This window comes from Petaurus breviceps, unplaced genomic scaffold (genome assembly GCF_028583685.1).
Source record: "Petaurus breviceps papuanus isolate PSGF00001 unplaced genomic scaffold, PetGlider_PUasm1.0 99, whole genome shotgun sequence".
Classification (NCBI taxonomy): Eukaryota; Metazoa; Chordata; class Mammalia; order Diprotodontia; family Petauridae; genus Petaurus; species Petaurus breviceps.
In genome coordinates, this window is record NW_027187465.1 from 7,570,366 (window position 1) to 7,583,104 (window position 12,739).

At 46.8% G+C, this 12,739-nt stretch overlaps 1 protein-coding gene across 1 annotated transcript in view; it reads right to left on the reverse strand.

Moving 5' to 3' along the window:
- The window catches only part of MYO18B (myosin XVIIIB), a 377,501-nt gene that overhangs the window by 205,017 nt on the left and 159,745 nt on the right, over positions 1–12,739 (reverse strand). Inside the window, 1 exon segment of the mRNA XM_069081888.1 lies at positions 4,716–4,781. Within this exon segment, the coding sequence (XP_068937989.1) occupies positions 4,716–4,781 (66 nt within the window).

Here is a 12,739-nt window from a genome sequence, read left to right on the forward strand (position 1 = left end):
TGTGGTAGCTGCAAACCCTGAGGACACTTGGGGTGCTTGCTGCTACAGGGTGCAAGCCCCAACTTCAGCATTTTTTCTCCTTCCCCCTACTGCTTCTCTTTGGTAGAAGTACAACCCTCAGTCCATCCCTGTTAGAGAAGGATATGAAATGAACTGGGAAACCTTCAGCACCTGCTCTCAAGCCTTCTCTCCCACCCCTTGGAGAGCTCAGACCCTTCACTGTGCTGAACAAAATCTAACTCTAGGGGGCTTCTCACGTTGGATTCTTATTTGATGCTGGATGAAAAGGAGACTCCATCAGTCCTCCGTTCATCTCCACCTATTTTCAGGCATTGCAACAACTCTGCCAATGCCTTAACAATCCACTGTGCAAGATGGAAAAAATCAGAGTCTCGGGCTCTTGCTGCAAGAGCCCCTCTTTGGTCGTTTCCGGCATCTCTGCCAAGACAATTAGCCTCATTGAAATAAAGATATGATTGACTCGTGGCCTCCTGATTACTTCAATAACGACTGTATTAATTTCACAAGCTAGTGAATTCGAAAAGCCACTATAAAAATCAATGGCCAAAATGATGAGAGAACCAAGTCCGTAGATTACAAAAGGTGGCCAGCACTGCCAAAACACTATTGATTAAGTATGAAGGTTTCATTAAAAAGATAATTGGAAGCTACTGCACACAGAATAGAAATAAGTCATTCCGCCCTACTGAGTCACGTCTTACAAGCTGTCGGTTTTTTCTACAGCCATCTCACAGGCTGGAGCTCCAGATACAAGCAAAAACATGTTTTCAACATCAATGTTATGGTGATAGCATGGACCAGGATGAGGCCATAGAAGTCGGAAAGGAGAAGGAAAATAGGAGCTGTTCACTTGCCCCCGGTACTGAAGTATATCCAGCCTGTGCACAACTTTTCCATCTCCCCTCCCATAGGGTATTGACTGACTCTCAGGATACTGACACCCACCCAGGTTTCACAGACATCTTCTGTTTGTGCCATCACAGACATTTTCCACCCCAGCTACTTTTCTCCTGTGGCTCAGGTAACTGCAATCCAGTCAATACGACCATTGCTTTTGGAGAGATGCCTTAATCAATTGCACTAAGGTTCCCCTGACCCATCTCTGAGACATCCAAAACCAAAATATTTCCCCTTGCCACCACCTACCTACATGTGCTGTCTCTTAGTGTTAGAATGGAAGTTTCTAGAGGACAGAGACTACCCTGATCTAATATTTGTGTCCCCACCTAACAGCACCTCCCTCTTTGAGTTTATATTTGATTTGTCTTGTACATACATGTACATATACATACACATATGTGTACATGCTGTCTCAGCAGTTGAACGTAAGTTCTGACAGCTGGGATGATTTCATTTTTCCCTTTGTATCCCCAGCACCTAACAAAACATTTGACACATAGTAGGTGCTTAATAAATGCTAGCTGAATGCTTATTGATCAGCATAATTCCTGGTACATGGGCTTGATGAGTACTTTTTCATTCATTCATTCATTCATTCATTCTCAAGGACCAATACTATCCAGATTTCATTCCTTCCATGAAATCTGGAGAAAATAGTTATTCAGCAACATTAGATAATGAGGTCTTCTACATGAGTACCATTTCCAGATAAAGGAAAGTTAGACGTTTAAATGCTGAATACTTTTGAAAACAATATTTGATTTTATAAAAATCTTCCAATATACATATAAGCGTTTAGAGGTGCTTAATAAATGCTCATTGATTGATGCTAGACATAACAGAAGGAGGCAAATTGGAAAGAGCACTGGGCTTCCAATTGGGAGAGACCTAGGTTTGAAATCCAGCTCTGATGCTTACTAGCTCTGTGACCATCAGCAAGTCATTTAACCTTTCTTGGCCTCAGTTTACTCCTCTGTAAAATTGGGATAATGCTATCTGTAGTGACTCCCTCAAAGGTTTTGGTTGATTATTAAATGTGACAATTTATAAAAAGTGCTGTCACAAATTATAATGGAAAATAAGGACATTGCTGTAAGAAAGGACAAATGTCCTTATTTTCAAGGGAAAAAGAGAATAGCAACAATAATTAACATATATCTCAGAGGTAGCTAGGTGGTGCAGTAGATGAAGAACTGTACCTGAGTTCAAATCCTTCCTCAGTAGCTGTGTGACCCTGGACAAGTCACTTCATCTCTGTCTTCTCCAGTTTCCTCAAGTGTAAAATGGGCTAATAATAGGACCTACCTTCCATCATCATCTTGGGCAAATCACTTAACCTCTCTGGGCCTCAGTTTCCTGAAATGTTCAATGACTAACTGGTCTCTAAGGGCCCTTCTGATTCCAACCCTGTGATTTTATGACCCTAGATCTCCCATGATGTTCCCATAATTCACACTGTAATTCACACTGTCTTCATCACAGCCTCTCCAAATAATACCCAGTTTTCTTCAAAGCTCAGCTCAAACACAAAATGTTCACCTCTTAATGCTACCACTTCCTCTTCCTCCTCCTCTAGTCATCTGCTTCTAACCTGTTTGATACTATACTGGTAAGACTTGGATGTAAAATGCAAGACTGGGAGTTTCTCCTAAGGAAGCAAAGTGCATGGGCTTTGTGGCTGAGCTTTTAGCTGCTCAAGAATCAGTTTCCCCCTAACTTCCAGCTTCTCAACTGTTCTAGGTGGCTAAGACAGTCAAAGCAGAAAGTAATTGTACTGTATGTCAGACATTCAAAGCATTTTCACATGGATTTTTAAACTCAATCAACAAACAATTGACCATGTACTGTGCAAGGCTAGTATGCAAAGCCAAAAATTAATCAGCTCCTACCCTCCAGGAGCCTACATTCTATTGATAGAATCAATATGCACTTATATCAGTAGAAGTTAAGTAAATATAATAGGTTTTGTTTGTTTATTGGGAAGTCAGGGAGGTAATAAAGGATGGGACTGAAAGGTTAGTCTCATTTAACAAAGAAATTGAAACCCAGAATGTAGAAGGAACTGTTCGAGGTTGCCAGAGAGATCAAAGACAGAACTAAGATATTAATTCAGGGTTCCTCCCTCAGAAGGAGTGGCTAATTGAAGCCTGCCACAGTGGATGCCATGATGCCTGGTTAGAAGATGGCATAGCCCTTTTTATAATTCATGTGAAGAGATACTTATCACTTGGAATTTTTGTACCTGACAGTTTCTTTTTCCTTTGTGAATGTAAAGGAATCAGTATGACTTGCTAGAGAATGTGTATGTGCACATGTACAATTTTATTTGGTGATACTGACAAGTGAAGGTACCTTCCCTGGGCTCTCTCTAATATTAGGATGCTTGCTTTCTCTCCTATGGAAACCTCTCTTCCTGGAAGCTTGGCTGGTATTCCTCAGTAGGATATCAAGAGAAAGTTCTATTTCCCTTAAAAAAAAGTCTTGCCTTCCCCCCACCCCTGCCATGACCATGCCTCAAAGCTGCTCCCCTTGCTAGTGCACAGGTTATCTGGAGATGAATGAAGCTCCTTAGAAAATTCTGTTGGAAGTCCCTACAAATGGATTCTTTTCCAGCTTACCCATGCAGTTCATGGCTTTCCACTATTTTTGTCTTATGTTTCTAAACTACTGAGGAGAGCTGTTTCCAAAAATTAGAGTTTCTTGGATAATGCTCATCTCAGCCCAAATGAAGCATCACTTCTTGTTTGTTTTCTATGTTTCCTATAGATAACAGATTTCAACATCTGGAGCAGAGAAAAAGAAGATGAACGTTCTGATGCCAAGTTTAGTATCCCATTCCATGTGGACAATCATGGCCCTAGACTCCCAGGAAGCTTAAAAGCTGTAACATCACCCATGCATTATGGAATCCCAGCTCTAGAGCTGGAAGGAATCTCAGAGGTCATCCAGTCCAACCCCCCATTTAACACATGAGGAAACTGAGGCCCAGAGAAGTTAAGACATAGAATTCCAGGTCTAGGGCTAGAAGGGACCTCAGAAGCCAACTAGTCCAACCCCCTCATTTTATGGATGAAAAAACCTGAGGCCCAGAGAAGTCACATGACTTGTTCAAAGTCATATAGGAAGTAAGGATAAGGGGCTGGATTTGAACTCAGGCCCCTACCTCCAGAGGACCTGATTATGACGAAGTCTTCTTTTGCTTCCCCATCACATATGGGAACTTTACTGTGTCAAAAAGGGAAAGCAGGTGAGCCCTCCTTGGTGCTACTGCCTTGACTATGGTGCTGGTGTCCAATCTTCAGTGACCTATCTAGGAAGCTGCTCATCCTCTGAGCCACCTAGGAAGGTGCCACAACCTTCCTCTGGTCTTTGCACTGGCCAGAGAAACAGTGAGGACTTGGGACCCTTCCATTCCTCCTTTGTTGTCATATACACACAGACATACACACAAACCCCACACATACAGACATAAACATACACACAGAGACATAGGCACATACACACACATACACACACACACACACACACACATACACACACCCATGGCTGGCTTCAGAGAATATCCTTCAATTCACATCATTCAGATACAAAAGAGGGCTTTTTTCTTTCTCTCTAAAATGGCAGCTAATTTATCACAAAACTACTCACTTGGACAGCAAGTGCTACAAAATCCAGGAAACAATAGAGACAAGAGAATCTGACCCGTTTGCCTTTTCCCTTAGTCCTGCAGATGCCCAAATCACACTAATCCAGAGACCCTGAATGAACTAAGCCAGAGAAACAAGGTGACTCACTTGGGTGTTGCCCAGCTGTACAGATGCTTTTTCCAGGTCCAGTTCCTGCAGGAGTTCCTCAATAAGCTGGGGAGACAGAAACAGGGAATTGATTAATTGATCAGTCTATCAACAAACACCCACTGTGTGCCAGATACTCTTCTAGGGATGGAGATGGTCCAGGAGGCGAAGCGCTGGACCTGGAACCAAGAAGTTGTTGTTCAGTCATTTCAGTCATGACTGACTCTTTGTGACCCCATATGGGGTTTTCTTGGCAGAGATACTGGAGTAGTTTGCCATTTCTTTCTCCAGCTCATTTTACAGATGCAGAAACTGAGGCAAATAGTGTTTGCAGAATCACAGAGCTAGTGTCTAAGGCTGGATTTGAACTCCAGTCTTTCTGACTTCAAGATCATTCAGAGGAGCTCTAGACCCAGTGCTCTATCCACCATGCCACCTAGTTGCCCCTAGGCAAGAAGACCTGTGTCTTTTCTGAGGTGAGGCACTACATCTCCCAAGCGTCCAATAACATTGAATGACTGGTGCTGTCTTTTTTTTCCAGGTCCATGGGCAAGGAGAAGGCACTGCCTTGGAGTAGAGGGCTAGCTCCCCCTAGGGGTCATCTCAGCCCTTACTGATGCTAGCTGACCAACCTCCAGGCACCGCCCATCCATCCCCACATGGCGCTTACATTCACGGAACATTAGGAAGTCTATTATTCCCAGCAGAAACTGTCAGACACATAATTGCGACAATGCAGAAGGGGAAGGTATTATGAGCCCGGTGTGATTTAGTAGATGAGCTCTATTCCCCTCTGTCACAGACAGATATGGCTGAAAACTTCCTAAGACACCAAGAAAAATGCTTATTAAAAGTCTGTCCCCAGAACACAATCAGAGAGAAACCCTTCTCCACTGACCTTGGTGGAAGCACACCCCATATCTCCCGAAATTGGCTGCTTTTGATTATTACATTTTAGCTCAAGATGGTCCAGGGTAGATCCAGGCATCAGGATGGATACAGCCAATAAAATCAAAATATACAGGATTTTTTTTTTCTTAGATGAAAGGAAAGGGGGCAGGGGGAGGAGCCAGCAAGTGAAAATAAGGTTTGGTAGACAACGAACTCCCAGAAATTGTTCTGCAGATTTGCAGAGGTCTTTTCATCCATGCCTTGGGATATCCCTCCATTCAGCAAACCCTGAGAGGGGATTTCTTCATGCTTGGGGAAACAGAAATGTCCTAGTGCAGAAATTGGATAGGGAGCTCCCCCAACAGCCTGACGTGCCCCAAAGTCATTGGCTAAATAGATCTTCCTTCCTCTTCTTCCATTTGAGAAAAACTTTCTATGGCATCAGCAAGGTAAGTGCTGTTCCAGACAACTGAAGTTTACTTGTAAAATTCTTTTCTGTGAAAGAATGTTGAATTTAAAGACAGAGGTTCTAGCCTTGGGTCCATACCCTTTCTTACTAGCTTTGTGACCTTGAGGGAGTTATCAGACCAAAGATTTAGGACTGGAAGAGACCAGTCATCCAACATAGGTGTTGAGTAACAAAGGTAGGATTCAAACCAAGTACCCTGACTTCTGATCCAACACTTTTTCTATCCTACAAAAGAAATTATCTCCCTGTGGACCTCAGTTTCCTTATATGTAAAAAGGGGGGTTGAATGAAGGAGTTCCAAGGTCCTTTAGAGCTCTGTTTCTATGACCCTTGGACATCTTCCTAAGATACATCACAGATTCCCTTTCCTTCCATGAGCTCAGTCAAAAGAATGATCCTTAGCCTTCCTCTGAAAGGTGAGTCAGTCATATATTTGTCCTTGAGATAAGCCATCTCATAGAGACCATAGATTTAGAAGATTTAGACCTGGAAGAGACCTCTGAGGCTCTTTACTACAACTTCTTCATTTTATAGAGGAGGAAACTGAAGCCAAGAGGGGGTAAGTGACTTGTCCAAGGCCATAGAAGTCGTAAGCATCTGATCTAGAAATTGAACTCGGGACCTGTGACTCCAAGGTTGGTGCCAGGATGCCAACTGCTGTGGTTTCTATTGCGTCTGCTTCTCACTGGTCCTTCCCAATGGCCCTTCTTTCTATTTCCAATCGACTATGGGGTAGAAACTCAGACACCCAAGATAATGAAGCACCAGCCTATTAGAATCTCCTGCCTCTGGACCCTCCCTTGGATCAGTTGCAGAATGTGTCTCATCTGGTCCTCACAACGGTCCTGGGAGGTAGGTGCTATTATTATTCTCATTTCCCAGGCAAAGAAACTAAGGCAAGGAGAGGTGAAATGATTTGGCCAGAGTCACAAAACTTGTCGATGTCTGAGGCAGAATTTGAACTCAGGTCTTGCGGATTCCTAGGCCAATTCTCTGTCCACGGTGCTATTTGTAGAACATAATAGAACAGTAACACTATCTTACATTCATGGAGTGCCTTAAGATTTGTAAAGTGCTGCCACATGCATTATCTAATTGGATCTTCCTCATAATGAGTTAAGGAGGTGGCATTGTGGATGGAGTCAGGGCCAGGAGTCAGGAGACCCAGGTTCAAATCCTGAGGGTGACCTTCTGGAAGTCACCCTCCCTCTCACCCCCGAATCTACAAAATAAGGGAGTTGGACCAGAGGTCCTTCCAGCTAAAGCTCCATGATCCCATCCTGCTGGGACTTTAAATATATGAAAAAAACACCATTGAGCTTCTGATATTCCTAGCAGCCCTCAAGCCTTAGGGTGTAGAGGACTCTTAAAGGTCATCTAGCCCACGGTCTTTATTTTACAGAAGAGGAAACTAAGGCATAGAGAATAGTGACTCACCCAAGGTCATGGAACAGGAAGCAGCAGAGGGGGATCTGAACCCAGGCCTCCCAATTCCAAAGCCACTGTTTTTGACCACACCACACAACAAGAAAGGCACCACGGGGGGCGGCCAGGTGGCTCAGTGAGTAATAGCATGGGCTCCAGTGTCGGGATGACCTGGGGATCAAATCCAGGCTCAGATACTTAGCACCACACACAGAAATAACTGGCCGTGTAACCTTGAGCAAGTTACTTAACCCCAATTGCTTAAAAAAAAAAAGAAAAAAGAAAGGCACCATGGGTGCGGGGAGACAAGGGTCCAGAGCCCACCTCAGACGCTCACAAGCTGTGTTGACGTCACCTTCTCGGACCCTCATTTTGTTCATCTGAATAAGGGGCACAATCATCTGTAGCACCTTTACGGTGGGGATGTTGCGGGGATTCAGGGAGGCCGAGGGTGAAAGGCCCTTACTGAGTCAGCTGGTAAGAGTAGCTGGAGTGGGAGAGCTCCACGATTGAATCTTTATATTGATGGCATGGCCTGAGGACAACAGCAATTAGATTGGGAATCCTTGGCCTCCATTATTTATTCTATCAGCAGATGAGGAACTCGTTTAATGTGAGCCGAGAATTCGAAATCATGGCGTGAGCATGCTCCTGTGGCCCCGTCCTGAGGGTAACTCCTATGGCATTCAGTGCAAAGGCTTCTCCAGGACCCCCCCGCCATTAAATCATCCAAGCAGGCCTCCCAACAGAGAAGGGGCTGAGCATCCCGGACCAGACCGAGTGGAGAAATCCAGCCAGCCGGGAGAGAAGAGAAGAATGAACAAACAGGGTGTGCAGCACTTGGGAAGGCAGAGGATGGCATGGAAATGAATGGTTGCTGTATGAAAACAAGGGCTATGGTGAGCACACACAGATCCTCCCATCTCCTAATTACAAAGCTACCTACAGAAGGAGGGCTGCCTCCACACTTCAGGCAGAGCATCACAGATGAACACAATGCCTGGCCTAGTAGGGCCCTGAGAACAACCAGCAAGAGAGCTGAGGGGGCCTCAGAACAGGGGATGCCAGGGCTGAGGAGGCCTTAGAACAGGTGATGTCAGAGCTGGGAGGGGCCTTAGAACAGGGGATGCCAGGGCTGGGAGGAGCTATAGAAGAGGGAATGTCAGGGCTTGGAGGGGCCTTAGAACAGGGAATGTCAGAGCTGGGAAAGGCCTTAGAACAGGGGATGTCAGAGCTGGGAGGGGCCTTAGAACAGGGAATGTCAGGACTGGGAGGGGCCTTAGAATAGGGGATGTCAGGGTTGGGAGTGACCTTAGAACACAACATAAAATCTTGATAGCCTGAAATGATCTTAGAACATATGTTTGAGCTAGAAAGGCCTTAGAATATAAAACCTTGCATGTTCCAAGCTGGAAGGCACTCTGGAACAATAAGTCTTATAACTAGAAGGTTCTTCATGTTACCACTTCCCTTTCTATGATTACAGACTCAGTCTTGTGGTCCTAGAATAGAAGGATCCTTGGGGGCCAGCTAATCTGACCCCTTCTTTTTACAGAGGTTCCGGGAGATTGAGATGGGATATAAACCCAATGGCCTTTCCTCATCCCCTGCTGCCTCCCCAGCAGTCCCTCTACTAATCTCTTCTAGAACTTCTCCCAGGAATCAAAGTCAAAAGCATCAGTTAGCCATTGGTTTGCAGACTCTGTCCTTTGTTCTGTGGTTGTTAGAATATACCTGGATTTCCTTTCCTTTATCACAGGGTCAGGGATGAAGGGGACGTCACAGTCAAGAATGTGAGAAATGGGAGGGAAGACGTGTCCCTACCTTCTCCCCTCTGTCAAAACACATCCACCAGGGGAGGGAGGAGGCAGCCTCTTTTATTCTGGGGGGTGGGGAGGACAATGGCTAATGAATGTTAGCACCTGCCAACAGGGTATGCTGGGAAGTATTCAACAACTGGCTCCCTGTAAACACAAATCAAGCCCTGATCTGCTGTTTGCCTGCTTCCAAGGTGCAAATGCTCACCCCAAGAAATCACCAGCCAGCTCGGCTTCAGCGTGAGCCTGGCTCCAGCACACCCCAGTGTGCTGATCACAAGGAGTTCCTGACTTGCTCTGGATCCAGCAGAGGGTCAACACCAAGGTAAAATGAAAGGTGTGCCCAGAAGGCTCTCCAGGAGTGACCTCACAGGCGGGGAGTTCTGGTGCTAGAACAGCCAGTCAAGAGTGTGCTTTTTGGATAAAGGGCCTTCTGGGACCCTCTCATTGACCTCCATGGGGGACCTGCTTCAGTTTCTGCTGCCTGCCTTCAGGTTCTAGGGCCGCCATTAATTGTCTGGGTGACCTCAGGGCAGGGGCCTTGCCCTCCTCATGTGCCAATTTGCTTAGTTGTGAAAAAGGAGAGGTTGGTTTAAGTCATTTTCAAGGCTCCTCTCAGCCCTGAGGTTCCATGTGCTTCCCAGCTCTGACATCCTCTGTTCTAAGATTACTCCCAGCTCTGACATCCCCTGTTGTAAGACCCCTCCCAGCCCTGACATCCCCTGTTCTAAGACCCCTCCCAGCCCTGACATCCCCTGTTCTCAGGCCCCTTCCAGCCCTGACATCCCCTGTTCTCAGGCCCCTCTCAGCTTTGACATCCCCTGTTCTAAGGCCCCTCCCAGCCCTGACATTCCCTGTTCTCAGGTCCCTCCCCGCCCCGACATCCCCTTTTCTAAAGGCCCCTCCCAGCCCAGCCATCCCCTGTTCTAAAGCCCCTCCCAACTCTGACATCCCCTGTTCTAAGGCCCCTCCCAGCTCTGACATTCCCTGTTCTCAGGCCCCTCTCAGCTCTGACATCCCCTGTTCTAAAGCCCCTCCCAACTCTGACTTCCCTGTTTTAAGGCCCTCCCAGCTCTGACATCCCCTGTTCTAAAGCCCCTCCGAGCTCTGACATTCCCTATTCTCAGGCCCCTCTCAGCTCTGTATTCTAAACTGTAATTCACTTCAGGTTCTTGCTTTTGACAATTCACTTTGTAAAAACCCTTTTACGATCAAGTCCGAAGGGTTTGGTTCCCCGGAAGGCTATAGGGTTCACTCTTTTTGAACCAACAGCAAAGGGCCTGATGGATCAGGATCCTTCTCATGCTGACTCCAAGCTTCAGGGAATCACCAAGTCACACCATTTCAGGCTTGAAAGGAGGAGGGAGTTGAGAGTCAAGACTCCAGTTCACAGTGAAATATCCTTCTTTGTCAATGACAACACAGGGCATCCCTAGGCAGGAGCATGGGCCCCAGAGACACACTTCTAGTGATGGGGGCAGAGCCAGCCCAGCCTCTCCCTCTCCCTGCCCCATCCCTCCCACTCGCTAGGCTACAGGTTCAGGACATCGGGCCAGGGTCAGACCCACTCCCTGAATTCACAACACAATTCCCCTCCTATGAGGGGGCTGGTCTAGCTAAGTCCTGGTTTGGATGTCCTTAGCCCTGCTCTAACAAAGGAGCCCCCAGCTCCAAGCAGGCCCAAGTCTAGGCAAAAAAACCCAGAGTCCTGGTTTGGAAACTGCTGCTCTGTCACCAGGATTATCCTTTTAAGACACAAAGGGAGAGAGGAATTTGGAGCTCTGGTCACCAGATCACACACTCAGGGCCCACAGGGACCTCAGAGACAATTCGGAGCAGCCCCTGCATTTCTACGGAGCAGTAAACAGGTCAGAAGCCCACTTCCTCTGCATTACCTCCAGTGGGTCAGAAGATGGGAGTAAATTCAGGCATTGCTATCTGCCTGAGCAGTGGGCTCTCACCAATAAACAAAGCATTTGACCTTAGCTGGCCTTCTAATGTTAAATCAGCTTATTAGGAGGAAGAGGTGAGGGGAGGCACGGCTGTGACTTTGTCTTGGGTGCCCCTCCACCAGAAGTGACCAGCCCAGATGCCACCGATGCTTTCTGGGACACAATCCTGGAACTGTACCAGGCCAGGCTGGACCCAGAACATGGAGGATTGGATCTGGCCCCTACTTCCTCCTGACCACAGAGGCCCCTCCATTTCCGATCAGTATCTAAGAATGTCAGACACGTCGGATTCAATAGGGAGGTCTTAACTGAATTTGCACACAGGCTCTGACAGTTTACCCAACCGAGCACGTGTTCATGTTTAATTCATGCTGTGACGGAGCTTTCCTGCCAATGCATATTTATCAGCTTTTTCATAAGAGGCAGGATGGAGTTTACTTCCATTGCCCCCGAAAATCTCTGCCACAGCAAACCATGTCTGGGAGAGAATTTAAAAAGTCAACCCTCCTCCCCCACCTCAGAATCAAATGGGTTTTGCTTGGATTTTTCCATTTGCACCAGCTTGACTGTGTCTCAAACCAGAGGGACTTTGATCCTCGTGGACCCAAGGATGAAGCCAAAGGGCAGATGGAGCCCTGGCATGAGAGGCCTGAGACCGGGGTCCAAATCAAGGGGCAGCTGCTGGACTAGAGGCCGAGGCCTGGCCCTGTGACTCACAAGTGAGGGACAGGAGGGGTCAGAGGCATCTCCCATCACTTTAGGATCCTCTGCACAATATAAAATTAGGTTGAATGATTTAACTAAATGCTTTTAAAGACCCTTTTACCTCCAATTCTTTATTTCCAATTACCTCCCAGTTCTGACTTTCTCTGTCCTCAGGGCCCTTCCAGCCCTGGAATCCTCTGTTCTAAGGGTGTTCAAGGTGTGACATTCCCTGTCCTAAGGCCCCTTCCACTTCTGACATTGCCATTCTAAGGGCCCTCCCCCCACTGACATCTCTGCTCTAAAAGCCCTTGCAGCTCTGATAGTCTAAGTTCTAAGGCCCCTCCCAGCTTAACAATGATGAGTACATGATTAATGATCACACTAGATCCCTGGGCATAGATAAAGGAATTGGTGATCCCCCAAAGACAATGCTAATGAGTGAGCCTTGGGGCAAGGAAGAGATCAAAGTTCATGAGGACAATATTAGCACCTCCCCAACCCTGAAGTGCTATACACATGTTAGCTATGGTTACCACAGCCCCCACTATGCTGCTCCTTTCCTCCTCCTCCCCCTTCTCCTCTTCCTCCTCCTCCCCTTCCTCTTCCCCCTCCTCCCCTTCTCCTCCTCTTCCTCCCCCTCCCCCTCCTCTTCCCCCTCCTCCCCCTTCTCCCCCTCTTCTTCCTCCTCCTCTTCCTCCTCTTCTTCCTCCCCCTCCTCCTCCTCCCCCTCCTCCTCCTCTTCCTCCTCCTCCTCCTCCTCTTTCT